General features: G+C 37.2%; 2 protein-coding genes across 2 annotated transcripts in view; one reads left to right on the forward strand and one right to left on the reverse strand.

Annotated features, from left to right (window-relative positions):
- LOC145782888 (transcriptional regulator ATRX-like) overlaps positions 1-20,591 on the reverse strand; it is a 32,189-nt gene extending 11,598 nt beyond the window's left edge. Inside the window, exons 1-15 of the mRNA XM_082594650.1 lie at positions 20,442-20,591; positions 19,369-19,575; positions 18,904-18,963; positions 16,892-17,008; positions 16,574-16,720; positions 15,662-15,817; positions 14,841-14,978; positions 13,261-13,438; positions 12,744-12,881; positions 12,414-12,589; positions 11,586-11,726; positions 10,565-10,666; positions 9,978-10,093; positions 9,285-9,478; positions 8,403-8,583 (exon numbers count right to left, since the gene is read on the reverse strand). Coding sequence (XP_082450776.1) covers positions 8,403-8,583; positions 9,285-9,478; positions 9,978-10,093; positions 10,565-10,666; positions 11,586-11,726; positions 12,414-12,589; positions 12,744-12,881; positions 13,261-13,438; positions 14,841-14,978; positions 15,662-15,817; positions 16,574-16,720; positions 16,892-17,008; positions 18,904-18,963; positions 19,369-19,575; positions 20,442-20,591 — 2,201 coding nt within the window. The remainder of the gene's footprint in view (positions 1-8,402; positions 8,584-9,284; positions 9,479-9,977; positions 10,094-10,564; positions 10,667-11,585; positions 11,727-12,413; positions 12,590-12,743; positions 12,882-13,260; positions 13,439-14,840; positions 14,979-15,661; positions 15,818-16,573; positions 16,721-16,891; positions 17,009-18,903; positions 18,964-19,368; positions 19,576-20,441) is intronic.
- LOC145783552 (putative ammonium transporter 1) lies at positions 53-6,949 on the forward strand. Its single transcript, XM_082595452.1, has 11 exons — positions 53-170; positions 772-1,036; positions 1,243-1,253; positions 1,421-1,549; positions 2,013-2,184; positions 2,674-2,798; positions 3,332-3,493; positions 4,233-4,391; positions 5,196-5,351; positions 5,651-5,783; positions 6,560-6,949. The coding sequence occupies exons 1-11, from the start codon at positions 53-55 to the stop codon at positions 6,744-6,746; spliced, it is 1,617 nt and encodes a 538-aa protein (XP_082451578.1). The 3' UTR covers positions 6,747-6,949.
- Positions 20,592-20,934: the final 343 nt, after the last annotated feature.

The following is a 20,934-nucleotide window of genomic DNA, read 5'->3' on the forward strand; positions in this document are numbered from 1 at the left end:
TATACCAACAGAGCCGACTGCTTTTCGGCGAAGGTCAGTTAAATCAAGAACTATGAAGCTATCAGTACAACTTTATGAGCTTCAAAATTTAAATGAAACACTTCTGGCTTTAAAACATCAAGTGGAAACTCTTGAGAAAAATAGTAGTGATACATTCATCATATTTGCAGGTAAATTCTTAACTTCAATACAACACGAATAAAAATGCTTTGATGAGCTGTGATTAAACAGGTAAAGTTTACAATTATGACTTTTTACCATGTATATGCTCAGAAAATCATGACTTACAATAGTGCCAGTCATTTCAGCAAGTGCCTTCGTTAAGTAACTTAGAAGGCTTGTTGAATGTTTATATTTGTTTGTTTAGTTATTGAGCAATTTGGGCTCCTTTCCAGGCTCTAACGTTGAGAGCTCTATTTTTTGAACGAGTCCTCCTTGTTGTCCGAACGCAATTCGCTCAGCCAGTAGGGTAACAAGCTTATCTCCGGACATCGAGAGCAGAGTGCTCAACGGTTGCAAACGACGACGGAAAGTACCTAAACTAACTCCTTTGCTAAGTGCACAGCAGCAATGAAGTTTTGTAGCATTTTTAAAAGGTCTTTGGTATGACCTGATAGGGAATCAAACCCACCTCTACCGACGCAGAAGCGGGCACACAAACCACTAGACCATTGTGTCGGTTTATCATCATCATCGGCCATGCCTGAAGAAAGCGTCGGCTACCGTGAGTCAAGAATTCCTCGGTTTATATCGAATGTTTATATTTTGCAGGGATGTTGATATTTCTGATGCAATGTGGCTTTGCGTTTTTGGAAGCTGGTTCGGTTCAGAGAAAGAACACAGTCAATATCCTCATCAAAAATACGATAGACATATTTGTTGGGTCAATTGCATTCTGGGCGTTTGGATATGCGTTTGCATATGGAAGCCCTGGAAACGGATTTATCGGTCACAACTTTTTCTTTTCATCGAATGTGGACATTTACCCAAGCAAAGCAAGTTACAATTATACGAGATCGTGTAAATTGAAATTGTTGCTAAATGGTGAAACAAGTATGACTGTGAGAGTTGGTTATGTCTGCACTTCTTAAAAAAGTAAATTGATTTAGCCTACATTACATTTACATACATTTTATCTGTAGCAATAACTGAAGTTGCAAGCAGTCAAAACATAACTCAACGCAAGATAATCCTCAGAAACAAATCGAACCTTTATATGCAGTCAAGTTCAATAAAATACAGGCCCCTTAAAAGTATATAGCATATTGTATTGTGTCGTCCGTTTGATACACCGTTGAGGTACAGTCTGCCAAAACAATTGAAGTATTCTTTGTTAGTTCGTACGCAGTTAAGAAATAAATTTGTTCTCTATTCAAGAAATATCCTGAAAATGGATCTGTGAATCCTCTAAGAATCAAAGGCTCTTCCTACTTCGCCAACTGGTTCTTTCAGTACGTATTCGCCGCAACAGCGACTACTATTGTGTCTGGAGCAGTGGCCGAGCGCGTGGAGTTTGTTTGCTATGTGGTATACAGCTTCACATGTACAGGTAAAGCAATGCATGTTAGCAAATCATAAGATCAAAATAAATATGTGATAAATGCTGTAATATGAAATAAATGGAATGCTGCACAGTGCAGTTTTGCATTGAATTTGGGTTCGAAGTACAAAAATACCGAAGCTTTCATTCACAATCTTAAACCAATGTACAATGCTGCACATCACATGGGTGTAGTGGATCGTTAGATCTGACCTAACAGCAAGGTCGTTTGGTGCTGCCAGTCTTTTTTATAGCAATTTTTGTAACTTGTGTTCCTTTTATTTGTGTCTCTTATTTCTCGATTTGTATTTAAAATGCAAATAAATGAACGCCTTTCTTTCTTACTCTTCATCAAATTCAAATTAAATGTGTTTTTAAAGTAAGGTCACAGTGAACTATACTAACAGGTTATTTTGATAAATCTGTGATGATAATCCTACCATAAAAGATGATTTAGTTTAACATTTTTCAGGCTTCATATACCCTACTGTTGCTCATTGGGTGTGGTCCACAGAAGGATGGTTGTATACAGGAGCCGGCACAGGTCTGACTATGCAAGACTTTGCAGGAAGCAGCACGGTCCATGTTAGTGGCGGAGTTGCTGCGCTGGTGGGAGCAAAAATTCTTGGACCTCGCATGAATCGGTAAGCGAATAGTCAATGTTGCTGCTACAAAAATAAGCCTACTGCACAGAACTATACCAAATAATACAGCAAGATACTAACGAAACAAGCGGGTAAAAAACGGTCATTGTACGTCTAAAATTTCAGTGCTGGCTTAACCAGAATTCGACGATGGGCTTAGAAAAATGCTTCTTAATTGGAAAACTTTAACAAACGTTTTGGTGACATTGGTGGCCGTGAAAATCGAAATACTGCAATTATTTTTGTAGTTTGAGTTAGCCTGTAGTTGTAATGCAACCAACTTCCCCTGAAATCATCTGGCAGAAACGATGCCACGTACGGATACATTAGCACTTGGGAGTAAAAAGAATAATTTTATGACCAATGAATTTGAAAGAGCTTAGCAAATAATAATTTTTAAATGGTATAAGTAGAAAAGATTTTGAAACAAAATCTGCAAAGAACCTCAACGATAGGAATATACTTTAACTCTAAGCATTAACATTCTAGTTTCACAAAAGAGGGTGTACCAATACCATTGGCTGGACATAGCGTGCCACTGGTTTCTCTGGGAGCATTTTTTCTTTTCGTTGGCTTTTTAAGTTTTAACGCAGGATCACACAAACAATTTTCAGGTGAGAAGTACAATAAAAATACAGCATAGTTAATAAAGAATTTTTAAATGTGTCTAAATGACATCGTTGAACTAAATGTACTTTTGAAGCGAAACACTGACTACCTTACTGTACTAACAAAGCTTCACGCCTATATTGTCCAATGCTTATGCATGTGGATTGTGGATGTAGAATGTGCATTATGAATGTTAAATGGGCAACAAGGAGACTGCCTAGCGGTAGCGCTAACGCGTTCTATACGTACAGTCGTGATACTATTGCTGTTTGTTGATGACAGGCAGCAATTCGACTAGGAAACTGCAAGGTTATTCAGTGCTACCAGTCCTTTTTGCATTATATATGTGTTCTATTGCGTAATTACTCGATTTTATTCTTGTGCTGGAAGGGAAAATAAAGCACATCCCTTTCTCTCTCGCTCTGTAAGTGGACGCACACTCGCACAGCCTTGTAATGATAGCGTCGTAGAAATCGCTTCTTTCCGCAAGTTCAGATGTGTTAATCAATGGAATAATTATGCAGTGGTTCTTGTTCAGATGAAAGCGATACGGCCGAGGCGGCGTTGGCAATTATGAATACGATATTGTGTGGATCGTTTGGGGGTTTGGTGGCCATGCTTAGTGACAGGCTGTACAATCATTACAAAGGAAAAGAATGCTATTGGTCGTTGCTGATGACCATTAATGGAGCATTGACAGGTATTTTGTGTTAAAGCTTACACTTAAGATAAAGTTTATTCTTAAGAAAAAGTGAAAGTATCAGATCCGACAATGGCAGGGAAAACACGACTTCTGCATGTCTTGGTAACAATACCCTGCGGCACAATTCTGTTTAAAATTAGGCTTATTGTAAAACTTCCAAATCCTCTACCCCTTGGAGACCAACATGCATAGGCCATGCCAACGTACAAGCTTCAGATTTGACCGGAGGCTAATCTACTACGCTTGCCAATCGCTGGCATGAGTTAATAGTCAAAGTAGCATTAGATGAAAATAATCTTTGTGTAATTTCGGGTATTTTCCTGTTGCTGTTACTATGCAAATATAAAAGTAGATTTTGTCACTTGTGCTGAAAATCCGAAAAGCATCTGATAACACTGTTACAGGAAAAGGTCTGTCATTAAATGAAACTAGGAGTTTTGCAGTAATCGGGTTGCAGTGATCACACTTTGGAAATTTGATTTCTCATGCCAATCACTTCCAAAAGATGCAAACTGCAAAGTGCATTTAAATTGGTTCGAAATTAAACTTTCATAAGCTTCCAATCATTATTGCAGGTTCGCACGTTGGCAAGGCCTGTGTATTGTGTATGCAGGTAGCTATGCTTCACCTTCACTCCAGAAAAATCAGAAGGTTCTGGTGTGTAGCTTGTACTCTGGCATCTTTGGTCCCACCTTATAAGTAGATAAACTCATTCAAACTGGCTTGTTCAACGCAGGAATGGTCGCGTCATGCGCAGGCTGTAACGACATCGAACCGTGGGTTGCAATGGTGATCGGGACGATTGCTGGGATTGTGTTCACATTTGGTCGTTTGTTTGTGCTAAGTGCGGGAATAGACGATCCATTAGATGCTGTGGCTGTGCATTTGGGAGGAGGTGAAAACAGAACATTCTTGAAAGACGATTATTTGTATAAGGAAAAGTTGCGCTATTACAATTTAGGGGAAATTTTTTTTTTAAATGAACTTTTAAAACTTTATGAATAAAGCTTCGTTTTTAGCTCAATAGTTCAGAAAATGTGGGTTAGTTGCTACAACGACATGGCAAGGATCAAAACTTTCCTTGAGGTTGTTAATATTTATGCCGTCGCCGTCTTAATTTCTTGCTTTCAGCTTGTGCCTCAATCGTTTCACGCAATGAAAGTTTGTTCTGTGACATTCGACTTGGCAAACAGTTCATGAGCAATTACTTTTGGACTTGGCATCAAACAAAAATATTTCAACACAAAAGCAAAGTGAAATTTCGTTCCAACCCAAGTTTTCGGGTAACGAACCATTTTGTTTCCAATTGCCTTTAACAAAGCACCGTCTCATTTACTTCTAACCAAATAAAAATGGTTTCGAACCCCTTAAGTACACCATGGTATGAAAATAACCATCATGTAAATTCGGTTTTGTTCCCACTGGTGGGGGAGGCCGATTCTTTCCTTAAAGCGATTATTTTCACCATTTTTCTTTCTAATTCTATCCATCGAATCTTCTTTCTTCAGCTGACCTTGCACGCCTCATCCTTCACCTGTTCTTTTGAGACCTCGGCGTTTAGTCTTCCCATCCTTCTCAAAGTCAATGCAATTCCAAAAAAAACCTTCCTCCCTTTTTACAACATACCATCTTAATCCACTCAGATAATAGCTTTTTGAACTCTTCCTTATACGGCACTGGTGGTGATTCTGCCTTATAGGACTTGTTGGAACAACCTTAACACCGATACTTGCCATAAGAGGACAGTATGTGGACGGAGAGCGTGTTGGAGGAATAATATACAGTGGACATTCGCAGGCATATAAAGGACTTGCATGGAATCTAACAGGACTTTTTTCAATTATGCTCTGGTCAGGTAAATCTAGACAAACCACCCAAGCAGTAAAATTCGTCATTGTTACATTGATGTAAAAATAACGGATTTTGCTGTCTAGGTAGGCATTACTGAAGAAATGCGGAAAAATACAATTCTAAGTCTTTCCACAAATTAAATAAGATAAAATTTGCATCATTGTATGAAGATTGTCAAGCGCAAAGCTTACAATCTCCTTCAGTGAAGTAACTTGCACCACGTTTGGAGTGCAAGCATAATGAAAAAGCTTTTTTTAGCAATAATCTTGCGAACTCTGTCTCAGTCTCTAAATTTTGCTACAGGGATAACTTCGTTCATCATCTTCTACACGCTATCGCTATTTGGGTTACATCGCGTCACTGAAAAAATCGAAAGGCTGGGTATGGACGTCTTAAAGCATGGAGAGCAAGCCTATCCCATGGACTACAGTGAGGAGTAAGTAATGAAGAGTTTGGAAAATGTTTGAAAATATAAATTTTTCTTTCATTCAATTTATGGCACTGAAAATGTAAAAAGTTTTGAAGTGTTTCCCGAACATTTTTTTATTCTATATTTTGAGCTCTATTTTTTTGACCACAAAGACCAGGCGTTTTAAGCGCTTTGTTCTAAAAACAACAACAATGATGAAATAAATATTTGTGACTGCTTCACCAAATTTTGCGTTAGAGACAACACAATTTGAGTTAAGCGTTATTGTAAATTTTTGTTTGCCAATTGTGTACACAGTAGAGTTGAGTCTATTTTAAATCAAGTAAAATAGCAAAATGTTGCTTCAAATTTTGTGATTACGTTGAAAAAATGACTTTACAGTTACTCTCGCAATCATAATAAATTGCAAATCGAAACTATTTTAGTAACTTCACTTTTTAGTAAAAAAAACAACACACAAACATAACATAAATCCAGTTTCCTCCAAAGAAAAAAAAACTATGGTGCAGCAGATCACATGAGAACGCACGACTTAAATTCTTACGCGTTTGTCAAAATTTCATAAAGTTTTTCAGTGGCAATCGTTTACCGTAATTTGGTCAAGGTTCTTATCTTATTTCCATTACAGAACAATTATAATTACACCAGAACAAGAAGTTGCACTAAAATCAGTAGTCATAAATTTGTTTCTCGAATTGATCCAACTCTGCTGTAGGCCAAACAGTATGGCATGAAGCCGACCATGAGCGAGGGGCTGTGTAAAATTTCCTATTACTGCGCAGATGCAACAACAAGAAATCTACAAAGACGAGGAAAGGTGGGGCAAGAATACTGGCAGCTCAACTGTCCACGTCCACAACCGCCAATGACAATGAGCCGCATCATGCTCTGCCACAAGGGCGGATTATAGAGACAGTCGATTCGGTCGTGGAGATAAGTAGTAATCAAATAGATAGCAAGAACACATAACTTCAACATTGCTTTCGTCACATGAGGCCAGTTTCCCGACCGGCAAAGATTGTCCTTATGAAATCAATGGAAAAAGGACGGATTTTACTGTTTGGCAACTGCTACTGAGATATAATTAAAGCACTCAAGCAAGATTGCTTTGAACTCTTTCTGACGAGTTTGTGGAGCAACAACAAAAAAACAGAAACCTTACACAATCACAACTCTGGCCAATAGATATCATGTTTCTTGGTGTAACTGCATAGAGAAAACGCTAAATGCAAAAAATACAAAAGAGAGAAAATATTAATTCGAATGATTCTTTTTACTCTTTTCAATTTAGCTGAGTAGCATGGTGGAGGGACAATCGAATTCTTAAAAAAGATAATTAATAAACCTAGTTTCATCCTGCAACCACTATGACTTGCAAACCTCTCACTGCGGTAAACATACTCTAGAAAATAATTAAAATTCTATGGCATCATTTGCAATTAAACACCGATGTTCATTATTCATTGCAATTAAACAACGATGTTCATTATTCATTGCTCAGCACTTAATCTCACATCTGTATTGCACTTTATGTACTGACATTTGGGTGTAGTTTGAGTAACTGATGATTCCCCCCTACACTACAACAAAACTTCATGCATGGTGTAATGTCTTATTTGCTTTCGTTTATTATGCATTAAAAGTAGTTCAGCATTGAGCTGTGGAACACGCATTCAGATGTCACCTTAAAGAGATAACAAAAGTGCAAAAAAATGATTTTATTAACAGCTTTTGTTCTTCGTGATTATTTAAATGAATATGGTGGAGAAATGGATACTTTAGTCAAGGACTTGAGCAAATAAATTGAGATGTTTTTCACAAGGACAAAAGTAAGACTTGGTACAGGAGCGAGAACACAGAAAAAAGTGTACTTCTCATGACAACACCCAAATGCACAATAATGCATCCTTGCTTTCACAAAGTTTCTGGACTTAAAATGCTTACTGATCTTCATAACTACACTAGAATTCAGCTATAATGACACTTTTTCGAAGGTCTTTTCATGTGTTCTACATAGGCGAGTTCTACTGTATTTTAATTTACTGTTCAAAGAACAAACGGTTATGGAAGACCGACGCTGAAAAATGCTGTGGTGCAAAGGACACATGTGATGCTGGGTCAGAGAAAAGAAATGCATAAAATTGTGCTCGGTGGAGAAAGCGAGAGGGCTGCCATTCACATCAGTTAAGTCTCCGCCGTTTAATGAGCAAAAACATTTGCACTATACTAGCATGCAAGTTTTACGTCTTGTTTTCGGTCAAAATGGGACATAAAAATACCAAAACTACATCGATGTGATGCAAAATGATTACTTTTCTGCAATTATACCTAGCTGATTGTTTTCCTGTACAAATGTGCCTAAGATATTAAACTTAAAGTCAATCTTACTAAAGTATCTGAGAACTAAACGTTTTCGCTAAAAAAAATTTTAAGCTTAAAGTCATTTGATTTTGTCGCTAGTTGGGGAGCAGAACAATAGTTCGGAATTTGCCTCAGAGGGAAAGCTTTAAAAAATTTAAAAATAAAACGTATCTCCTTCAGTCGAGATTCTCTGTTTATAAATGGTGAATACTCTTTTTATGGTCGAGTTTTGCTGCCAACACCTTCAGTGAAAACTCCACTTACACTTTGTCATCACATTCCCGAGCTAATCGCAAGATCTCGAAGAGAACGGCGATTTTTCCTCCAGCAGCGGGATTATCAATCTCAGAGTCACATTCTTTCAGGATAGAGGAGTACCATGAGTTGTTCTCCAGCTTGTTCGCTTCATGTCGTGCCTCTGCTTCAGCATCCAACCTCCGTGTCTCTACGAAAAACATGAAAACGAATTTCAATTTTAATCTTTTTGTGGTATCCAGGCTTGATAGTTGTGCGAGTCGGCTGCATAGCCGAGTGGTGAGAGCCCTGGTGTGGCACTCAAAAAGCGCCAGTTCGACGCCGTTCAAGAGTATTGAGGCTGAAGATGCTTTTGGCAACACATTTAAAATCATGCCTCAATGTGGGCACAAAGATTGGCTTCCTTGCCTTCCAGTCCACAACATAAATCTTCAGCCACGGGCGTAAGCCTGGATACGACAAAAAATAGGCAAAGATTAAGATTAAAAGAATATGGAGGCAAAGGATCCTATGTAGCCTCAGCGTGATGCAAAAACACGGCCACATTCTTTGAATAGACGTCGAACCAACCATTCTCATGTGGCGCACTAAATAAAGCATTGAACACATTTAAGAACAAATTATTACGGAATCGCTGCAGATGCCAACCTGCTGTTTGTCAAATTATGCAAGAAAATCAAGTATGAAGTCACGAAACAAATTCTTTTTTGTGTCGATTCCAGGCTTACGTCCGGTGATTAAAGATATGAACTAAGTGGACAGGAAGGCGACATCAGGCATGCTTTTAAGTGTCTTACCAAAGACGCAACTACATGCTCTTGAGCGGTGTTGAACCGGCGCCCATTCGAGTGCCGTACTAGGACTCTCACTACCCGTGATAGATTATCTCACCATCATCGCTATCGCAGTCTTCTCCTCGAAGAATGTATCCTCCTCTCCTCTTGCGTCGGCGATGATGCCACGGACGGACCTCTTCCAGTGAAGAGAAACTATCGTAACTGTCATCACTCTCCTCCTCTTGAGAAGACGAAATTGTCGGGTTTTCGTCAGCGACATCAGACGAGGACTCGGTCTCGTCAGATTTCCTGAAAATCGAAGAAGATACCATCAACCCTCCGCCTCCAGCACTTACGAATATTTTTCGATTTAGCCTCTCATCACTTAACAAAGTTATTACAATTGCAATAAAATTGCAAAAGATCCATGCAGGTCGCTTGAGGCTTTTACGAAAACTAGTGTTCAAACAACATGAGCGGATGAAAACTCACGACTGCCATCATTTGCTTAATATAAAAAATGACTTATTTTCTGACTGTGATAGCGCGTAATGTGCAGCGAAAGAATGGTCTGCATAACAGAAAGAACGAGTTTGCTGTTAAAACAAATTAAAACTTTGCTCATTCTCATTTAAACGACATATATGGACGCTGTGCAACGTTGACCGCGTAATATCTGGATTGCATACGGTACTTAATAACTAATCGATAACTAACTACAGTTCCGTACTTTGAATGTTCCTTGATGGCTACTTTACATGCTGAAAAAATGGCTAAATTCGGTAACCAAATGAAAACAGCTTGGTACCTGCTATCTTCAGGTTTTTTCGTTTCGTCTTCAGAATTCCATTCTTTTTCCTCCTCGCTGCTTACAAATGACGTTTCATCGGATGAATCGTCGTACACAAATTGATTCAAATATTCCTGTGGCAATGGTTTTAGGTGAAGTGCAATTCTTAAATGGAACAAATTTAAGGCTTTCACACAAGGACGTAGCCACAGGGGCGCAATCGTCCGCCAAAAATTAAATCTTGCTCACCCCAAAAATATGTTTTAATGCCATTGTAATTGCTATTAATGACGTTTGTCCATTCCAACAGTTGCTTTTTCCTCTTTAAAATTTTCTTTCAAACTACGTCATTACTTTTACATTGATGTTAATGCCAGTACTTACACTTACAGGTTACAGCGTGACTTTTAAGCAGGTGAAGAATGAAAACGCTCAGCAAGGGATGGATTGACAGTTTGTCAGCACATTTTTGGCACTTGGTCAAAAAGCATGGGGTCGCATTCTTTTGAAACTTATTTTATTTCACGATTCCAACATATTCGCTAAAAACTTATGCGGGTTTGAATTTGAACATAAAACGTTGCCTTTCTTGTGTTGAAAAGTACCTGGCGCTTGGAGTGGAGCTGCAAAACTCTAGGATGAGTCCACACCCGCATGAGGTTCTGGTAGTCGGCAAACAAACCGGTATCTTTTGCTCCTTGTACGATCTGGAACATCCAAGTTTATGATTCGAGTATCTTTAGCAAAGAAAGCGAAACCAGGAAATGATACATTTGTGAGTCATCTGCTCTAAATTTCTCGTCAAACAAACGCGAAAAATAGCATTTTGTTAGCAGACATTTTGCTGTTGTATTGCCCATAGCTCACCGCTCCAGCATATTGAGCAATATTGAGGTGGGAGAAAGTATCTAAATGTGGTTCCTTGCGTACCACAAATGGAAAAATCACCACGCTGACTTGCTTATATACTGTACTAATAAGGCGTTCAAGTCTAACGTACGTTTACTGCACTGATAAAACCTTAAGGTCGAAACAGTGACGTCATGTCTGCAGTTACCTTGCTTTTTATGTGTTTGTTACACTATTTCTTTAAAGTTATGTGCGTTTTCAGAATTATCCGCGGGTCAATACAGTACAGAGGAGAACCCTTTTAACAGGCCAGTGTGGAGACGAAATGGAAAAGTGATTGAGGCAGATCTGCCACCAGGGGATACCACCGGATTAAAACTGGACCTACCTTACACAGAGAATAAAAGAGACAAAAAAATTCCAATCCAATAACAGAATTTTTTTTAGTTCAAAAAGAGCTGTTGATAAAAATCATACAGTTGTAATTGCACCATTTCGTATTATCGAAGAGCACCAAAAAAAAGTCTTAATTGCTTTTTCCTTGGTGATATTAAACTTAAGTATGTAGTACATGCGACAGCATGATACTGATGCAAAATTAAAAAACGGCAAAAAAACGTTTATAAAACAACTTGTAACGTAGAAAATGTGATAACGCCTCAACTGCAGAACTTGCCCAAAGGCAGTCTGCAACAACGATAACTAAATGGTAGGAAAATGGCCATTCAATTTCCATAGTGTAGCAAATAAGTTATCTAATATCTTAAATTTACTTACAGCATGTTGGTTTACACCTCTATTCGTTTGCGTATCCAGGTAGTGGCGGTACAATCGATTTTGCAGAGGGGTTAAACGGACCTTCACTATGAATTCCAATTTTTCGCACAAATACTGTGCCAGCGCCATGTAATCTTTTCTCTGCGAAGACAAAGACAAAAACAGCGTTCAACAGACACGACAAATCACGTTGTTTGAACATTGAGACGACAATTGGAGACGTCGAACTGACGTTTCAATACGCGTGATTGTGCGATCACGCGCACATGCGCTTGTGCAAAGCAGAAACACGAAGCGCAAGCTACTCGGAAAAATAACTGATTTCACAGCGACCGAAGCTGATGAGCGTCGAAATGACGTATAAAGACGTTGTTCTAACATCAATCTCATTCAGGAAATTGATCCAGTCGTTTCATTTGATGGTAGAAAGTCGCTCAGGCATAAAATGACTCATTCTTACATTTGTTCGACGTATGGCGATATTGATTGGTTGAAAAATAATAATCAAACAAACTTGCAGGACACTGATGACAAGCTTCCAGCCCTTGCTTCTCACATGAATAGAAAAGCTGTCATTTTTCATTGTATCAACGTCTGACGATATAAAGCCGAGCAACGCAAAACTGGCAACATTTGCTGGCTGGAAACTCATTCCTCCACATTTTTAATTCAAATTTTAAATGGGGACAATTTTGCCGAAAAACCTTGCGCGTCGCCTCAAACAGTTAATTTTTTTTTTAATTTACTTTTACCCATTTATCATGATCAACTTTTAATTTATTTCGTTGAATTTTCGCAAAAGTTCTAAACGCCACGACACCAGCTTACCTGAACAAATCCTTGTAACATGTTATGCAAGATATGGCATCTCTTCTTCATGAGACGCACATCACCGTCTGTGGAGTTGGAGTGCTGTCCGTTTTGTATTGGATTGACAAAACGATTTCTGAATTCCTTCACCGACCCAAGAAGGTTAGGCTTAACGAAGTTCACCATGCATTGGTCTGAAAGGGAAATGAAATTGCTGATTAGGTTCCAGAGCAAATCTGCTTGACAAAGAATTTCCAACCAGCGAATCGAACTGTCAACATATATCCTTTTTTTTCAATAACATAAAAAATGAAACAGAAAACACTGAAAAATTTCTCCAACATTTACATTCCATCAAGTTGTTCTGTAGAGGCGTTCCGGTCAGCACTAGCCTTCTTGCTGTTTTGACTTTGCTCATGATTAAGGAAATATTTGACTCAGAATTTTTCAACTTGTGTCCTTCGTCACAAACGATAATATCTGGACCTGCAAAAATAAAACTAGATCTGATAAAAGACCCCAGCAGCTACAGTTCAAATCAATCTGTTTAAATAGCATATTGCTTCCACAAGAGGAACTGTTCAAAGGCACAAGAACTATTCGTACTAATTCGTGCATGCCTGGGTTTAGCGATTTCTAGACAAACATTTCTTTGAGGATGAACAAACAACGATTAAAATGATCAGAACCAAAAGCTCCAGCACTACAGCGCTAGCTGTTATCAAAATTCAACCTTTGCTCAAGTTTTATTGAAAATAGTAACACAAACAAATAAATAACGATAAGATCAAAAATTATTCGCACTCGGCAACAAAGTTTACAAAATTGAAAAACGATGAAACGAAAACGAAAAGTTGCCCCCAACCTGGATTCAACAAGAGTTGAGCAAAAGCCAATTTCCAAGCTTTGTATCTAATCCGACGACAAGAGGCAAGAAGACGGAACATATCATAACCGATCACCATCACTCCTCCTGACTCGAACCATTCTTTCAGCACCTGGAGGCGGGATCGTGTGGTTGGGCAGTCGTTGAGGTTGTAAAGCTGAAACGCACCAAAATAACGCTCACTTCAAATTCAATAAAAAGATAGATTTGCAGAAATTTACGAGAGCAGATACAGTAACAGCATTGGAGAAGACAGTGTTCAATAACACTGAAGATAAAAACAGTATAATTAATTAAACTACCATTCAACGTTTTATAGGCAAAGAAAATCTAAATTATCTGAAAAACAGTATAGTTTTCGAAACGTTTGCTGAACATGAGTTTAGTATCTGCAGTTTGGGCACTATATATTTTGATAAAGTACCCAAGCTAAAGTGGTTGAACATTGTTTCACCTGCTCACCAGCACAACGAAAAGCAGCTTAATCAGCTTCAGTTGTGATAAAAAAAAAACTGAGCCTAGCAAAACCCGGTCTGTTTTGCATGGATTCAACGCATGCAGACGTTGAATCAATGTGAAATGAGCAGATTTTGCCAACCGAGTAGAACAATTTCATTATATTGACATTGTTAGAGATAGGCACAAAGCTCGTTGAAGTCGCTTGAAAACTGGTTCTTTTAATGAAATTCTAACGTCCACAAACGTTATAACAACATAAAAATGTCGTTTCTTTCAACCTGGTTTGAGCGCTTTAATGCGCGATGTCGAAAGAAACAACAAACATTGTGTTAGCAATAACGATCAAAATTAACGCAAAATCAACGTTGCAAAACAAAAATGGTCGATCAGGAAAAGCTTCGAACAGCAATGGAAACGCAAGAGGCCTGCGGGCTGACGCGTATTATTTTCCAGCCAATAGAAATCGTTGACTTGTCTGGTCTTCGATTGATGTTGATTAAACGTTAAAAAACGTGATTCAACGTAAAAAGAACGAAATTTGTTGACTGGGTGCGGCAGCAGTTTCAGACATCGTTGAAGAAATGTCGCTTTGTTGGCGTGAAAAAAAACCTGACGCTTATTTTCCTAAATACAACATCAAAAAACATAGAAGCAACGTAAAATATCTTAAAACAGTCTCAAAGAGCCCAATTTGACGTTAGTTTGGCATCATTGCTGGTTGAGTCAATGCTGAAATGATGCGTTTGCTAGCGGAGTTGATTGCTAGCTATTTTCTGCTGCCAAAGGCAATAATTCTAGAATGCATCGGCTGCTGTTATTGAACTCACAATGTGCGTGATTTTCGTAAGAATTCGTCACAACCGTTTAAACAGTGTAACAAATAACAATCGTAATTAGAAAGTGAAACGAAAGCTGCGTTTAACATCCTTTGCCTAAACCTGCAACAAAAAGGTGGACACACTGCAGTGTTAATTTCATAGAAAAATTGCTGCTATTTTCAGGTTATAATGTCCTTGGACGTTTAAAAACGTAAAGAATGAAAGCGTTTCTCTGTTTGCTTTAGAAAAAACAGCTTTTCGGCATCAGTCGGTTTCACTTACTGTCAGAGGTTGACTATCCGGTGGCCATTTGGTCAGCTCGTCCATCCAATTCAACACAGTATTCAAAGGAGCAACAACCAACACAGTTTTGAGGCTGAGGTGTTTGCTGTTTAGCACAGTGTGAATCATAGAAATAGTCTGCGATTTAATGTATTGATGAAGTGAAAACAAAATTGAAAACGCCACACGATTACATGATAGCTCACTTGGTTAAGCACGTGACTTTACAAACGAAGAAACACCAAGAGCAACTGGAGCTGGTTCGACTTTCGGGTTGTACGCTTGAGCAACGCATTCCATTGACTGCTCTTCATTCAGCGGCGTTAGCGGATGGAATAATTCACAGACAAAACTTCAACAACCAGCAGAAACTTCACTATGTCAATCTCGGTGACCGGGCCTGTATTAGTGCCTAGTGGTTCAAAGCCTCTAGTCTACAAGTATGCAAAACTGTCAGGATTAAGCTCTCAAAGATGCTTTCTCAGTCTGAGGATAAAGTTTCCTACAGTCAATCAAATCATGAATTGAAAGTTAAAATTTGAAAGTAGTGGACGAGTTACGCAATAGATCTTATGTCCGACTTACCAGAATGCTCATAATAATCTGCAAATAAGGGAAATTCCTGCACTGTTATTATTGATTGTAATTCTCAAATACGTACCGCATCACAATGAGACAAAACAACCATTGTTTGGTTTGAAAAACTCTCTGATCATACAAATATGATACGGGATTACCATACATGCCGCTTATAGCTTGTTTGCTGCTTAAGTCGGTCAAGTTTTTGTGACTACTTGCTTTTCAAACGTTGTTGTACTAACCTGCAAAGTTTTCCCCAAACCCATGCAATGGGCAAGGATGCAACCTCCACCGCTCTTCTTCTCAGCCTGTCTTGTTGTTTCAATGAGGTTGTCCCATATAAACTTTATTCCATCAACTTGGTGAGGTTTTAAATGCATCGTCATGTGAGGGTGAACCTGAACAACACGAAACATAAACATCTCTTTGAGGGTGATACAACATATCAGAAATATCATTCAAACAGCGGTTTCCTTAACAGTGATTTCAACTAGTGTTGACATCAAGCAGCATCTTGACATATTCGTAACGCAAAACTGATGTTATAAAATGTTGATGTAAATGTGTAGAAAAAAATACATATACAAATGACATCATTTCCTAAATTCCTGCGGAGAAACTCAAACTGGCTGAGCATAATGCTACAAAAATATTTTGAGAATAAGTTGTATTTTTCTAAAGATAGGCCTTTTGGCCAGAATGATAATTCATTTGCATTAAATTCTCACAGCTGGGCTGTGAATTCGTTGTAATTAATCAATCAAGTTACTTTCGGCATAGCTCCACATTCACATTCATTTCAATGTGCAAATAGAACAAAAAATATTACTTTTATTGACATGAAAGCTTAACCTTGGAGGCAACAAAAAACCCATGCAGTTATATAAGTCAAGGTGCCTCCACATGGAATAGCTGTTTGAAACGTTTGAAACGTCCCACATTGACATGCACAAATGAGCCTAAATGATAGTGCTTTGTGAATTAGCGTGATTTCAATACAAAATATGAAATACAAAGCTTTCAATATTTTCTAATGGCTACTAGAATATGTGCAGTCTAATTTGTTATAGTAATCAGCTTTGCAGAAAGTTAACGGTCTATGGCTACTGTACTCAAAAAGTGATTTGAATGAGTGAATGCGTTTGTGGTTTCACCTCAACCAATGGTTTCTTTTGCAAAACTAAGCGCTTTGTAATAGGCACAGAAATTCCGTTGTCCATTGATTTATCAATCTCCACTATCTTGTCTTCTTTAAGATTTTCCAATCTCTTCCTACGTTCCTCTTCTTGTTTTTCTGCATCCTAACAAGAACAATACAACGTGAAGTAGATATGCAATTCATGAATACTCAACGCAATGCGTATCAAAACGCAACAGCTATGTTAAATCCTTTAAAATAAAAAGGGCATTTTTTCTGTTGTAATACTGAGATCAAAACTTCGAGCAATAGAAAAACTTAATTTTAAATTCACCTTTGTTTCTTTTTTGAGCTCATCATTTTTTAACACGTGTCTAATGGCTTTTCGTCTTGAGATTTTTGATCTTCCTGAAGTCTCATCACCTTCTTGAGCTCTTCCTTGCGATTTAACCTAAACACCAACGCACATTGGACCCACATGAGATCAGTGGTTTTCAACATGGGTCACTTGAAAAGTTTCAACAAATAATGTGTGAATCAGGATTGTTAATAAAGCCAGCTCACTCGAGTTTTAATGGACAACAACTTGTTTTTGAAAAAATAAATTTATGGGTAAAAATGGTTTTATAATGTAAAATTGGCCATAAAATATTTTTTGTAGGATTTTTTTGCGGTTTAAGGAAAAGTTGATTAACATTCATGCAAAAAATCGCGCTGCAGCGCAATGAGTTTCTGGTTGCTAGATTTATTAAATATCGCAAGAATGTGATGCGAGATTTCATTAAATGTTGAAAACAAAACTTTTGAGAACCTTGAGTTTGTCCCTTAAGATTACAGAACTAATACATAGCCAAAAATGTTATGTATAAGTAAGGTGCTTCACAAAGCACATGGAGCATATATCTAAGTAGTAAGTAAGTGCAGTCAAAGTGAGTTTTTAAGTTAACACCATTTTTTGTTTCAAGAAGTTTTCCACCATCATTTGCTGCAAGAAAAACAAATTTGACAAAAAAAAACATTGCAAATAGAGAATTATTTCAAATAAACTATTATTTTTGTTTTCATGTTCGTGAAGTGTTCATGTTCATTGCTTTCTTAGGCCTATTCAACTATTCAATGACCGTTATACAAAACAGTAGTCTGTTGAATGTTACTACAGTATATTTGGAATGTGTAGAAATGGAAAACATCTTTACATGGTACTAAATTACAAATGGGAGTATAGTAGTAGTACGATGTACAATTGTAAATGGACAATCACTTTTGTGAGTTTGCTACGGGCAGGGACAGAGCTGAATTTAGGAAATACCAACCCATGTGCACGCCAGACAGCACAACCACACTGGATCAAAATTTTGAAGTTTACTCACCTTTTAAAAAAATGTACATTAATGAAAAAAGTTTATACGGATATCTGGGTATGCAGGCAGCATTCCACTGCAACCCTGGCATGAATGCATCGATTTTTTTAAGAAAATACAAAGATAGAGCTTCGGTAGAGAGTTTGTCTTGTTGAACCATAGGCATACAAAGCCGAGCAACATGATCAAGTTTAACATTTTCAAGTTTATTACATTTACAGAAACATAAAACTACGCAACAAATTAAGTATCGAACGTTTTCGACATCACAAGATGTCCTCTTCAGGAATAATATGCATACAACTTAACTACATCTGAAAAAAATACAATGGTTAACTAAATCTATACAGAAAAAGACAAAAACTGCACAGTACTTCTGACTAGCTCAAACTCAACGATAGGCTCTACGAGAATCAAAGGCAACTGCATCAAAAGGTGTTAAACAGATCACGTGATATTATGGTAGAAAGGCAAGGTGCGAAAAAACTAACTAGTTTTTTCGCACCTTGCCTTTCTACCATATCATGTGATCTGTCATAGATTTAGTTAACCATTGTATTTTTTTCAGATGTAGTTAAGTTGTATGTATATTATTCCTGAAGAGGACATCTTGTGATGTCGAAAACGTTCGATATTTATACTTAATTTGTTGCGTAGTTTTATGTTCATGTAAATATAATAAACTTGAAGATGTTAAACTTGATCACATTGCTCGGCTTTGTATGCCTATGGTTCAAAAATACAAAGAATTAGATAAGGAAATTTATATATATATTTAGGATTAATTTTTTCAATATTTTTGTGGAAGCTAAGGGGTCTACAGACTAAATAATTCTTTAAAAAGGTAATTGACAACAAAAATTTTGAAACTGAGTTTAAAAGACGTCAGAGAAGATTGGTACCGTACCGTAAATTTTATTTCATATAATTTTTTCAAAAGTTAAAGAAGGCACAATTTCTGTGAAACACAAACTTTTTAACTCACATTCAATTTTTGTTTTTTCACGCTTTCTTTGGTAGCCTCAGTTTTTCGTTTTCTTCCAACCTAATGAAATATAATCATGAATAAAACATTTGTTTCAAACAAATGTAATAATAATAATATTTGGACAGGGTGAAATGGAGAAAAGGGATTAAAACAATTGCTGCGCGGAAACAATCGGCCACCCCCACTAGTGGGGAACAAACCGACGATGGATTATGATGATGAAATGTAATAATAATGAAATGAACCAATATATACTAGTTTAAGCTTCTTTTTTTTTTATAAGTGTATTTCTTATATTTTTATAATGTTGTAATTTAGTTGCCCAAGTTCTTGTTTCTAACTCATGGCTGTTAATTAAAATGCACATTTGATTAAACAATCAAATTAAGAATAAAACTGTGTTCATACCAACAAGACATAACAAGTACAGGCAAAGATATGATGGAGAAAATAATACTGTACCTGCGAAACTACACCATTGCTGTTTGTCATAGGTTCAGTGTCACTGGACTCATGTGTGCTATTTTTTGGTTTACGATGACTGACTTTTCGCTTCTTTCTGGGCTTTGATTTCTTCCTCTTGCAATCATCTTCACTTGATTCTTCTTTGTACATGGGTTTTTCAGACACATTCAACCGAAGTCGTGATCTGCTATTTCTGTTGTTGATCTACAATAATACATCTAATAAACATCTAATAAACATCTCAAATACCAATAAACATCTATCTATCTACAAATGGCACTTACTTTGCAAAATTTGTTTATTTTGCATTTGATTAGCAAACATTATATGATCAAGTTTTCTAGCTCAATAACAGCATGACTGTACAAGTGCACGCTGATCTAGTATTATATAGATCCTATGGGATAGAACCAATTTTTCTAGATCTAAAACAGATGATTACCAAATGCTAACCTTGTTAACAAAACTAGTCACCAGAGCTAAATAATAAGTTTTACCTGACAACAATAATAAGAACTTTAACACTAAATCATGACTTATGCAAAGGTTTAACTAATAAAACTACTGGAGCCAGTATGTATGCTGTCAAATAGTAGTTTCATTGTTCAACTTAGTTAACATGTAATTATATATATGTAACATTTCTTATATGTTACATTATATATTTTTTTGTATGAACACATTGGTTTTGATTTCTTAGTGCGCAAAGCTGTGCCAAAAGTATTTGGATCTGTTTGGCTTTGCTGGTTTCATAGGATATGTATTATATATATTTGCACCAAAACAATGCTTCATTGTCTGCAGTTACCGTACACTATACATAATTTTTCACATTTTTTATTATGTAGTCGATTAGTGGGAGCTGTATACAAGTCCCCCCCCCCCCCCTGGTAACTCACGACAAAGACAGGACTCGACCAAACATATAGGGTGAAATTACTTTACCTTTGCATTACTGTTCACACACTTCAATCCACATGTTTTGGTCAATTCCTCTTTGTCATGAGTTACCAAGGGAGGGGGAACTTGTATACCAGCTCCGATTTGTGTTTAGCCAATAAATAACAAACCATTTTATTGTTATCTACGTTCTCATTCTCTTCGATCCTAGTAGTAGTAGTTGATCTTGAAAGCATCTTTGGGGCAGCATGAACAGGGATGGTTGCTTTCTCAGTCGCTTTACTTTGTGTGCTTGTAACAAACTTATGGGAATAAACCATATTAAAGTCACATCAACCAAATCTTTTACCATACAAAGATAAAACTATTTGCAAAAAAATGCCCTTAGGTCAACAAATGATCAAATCCATTTCTCTGTAAAACCAAAGTTAATAGTAACATTATATGATATATATTCCTCAGGTAGTATCGACTCGTTTTCTTGGTGTTTGTTTCCTTGTTCAGAGTTACCTTTGATAATATTGTATATATTTGATTTTTTTTACAGTGTTGTTATGTAATTTACCGTAAAAAGTAAAAAAGCATCGGTGTGGGTTGCAACACCACTGTTATTATTAGGCCTATTACTTGCAATAAAAAATAATCTATTAAGCTAGTACTGGG

This window comes from Aplidium turbinatum, chromosome 14 (assembly GCF_918807975.1).
Source record: "Aplidium turbinatum chromosome 14, kaAplTurb1.1, whole genome shotgun sequence".
NCBI lineage: Eukaryota > Metazoa > Chordata > Ascidiacea > Aplousobranchia > Polyclinidae > Aplidium > Aplidium turbinatum.

Bases quoted from the DNA above. Each gene is read 5' to 3' on its own strand.
- LOC145783552 (XM_082595452.1), top strand. From the start codon at position 53: ATGAAGCTATCAGTACAACTTTATGAGCTTCAAAATTTAAATGAAACA. The intron at 171-771 runs GTAAATTCTTAA...TATATTTTGCAG, and splicing joins TACATTCATCATATTTGCAG to GGATGTTGATATTTCTGATG. The intron at 2,185-2,673 runs GTAAGCGAATAG...TTAACATTCTAG, and splicing joins CTTGGACCTCGCATGAATCG to TTTCACAAAAGAGGGTGTAC.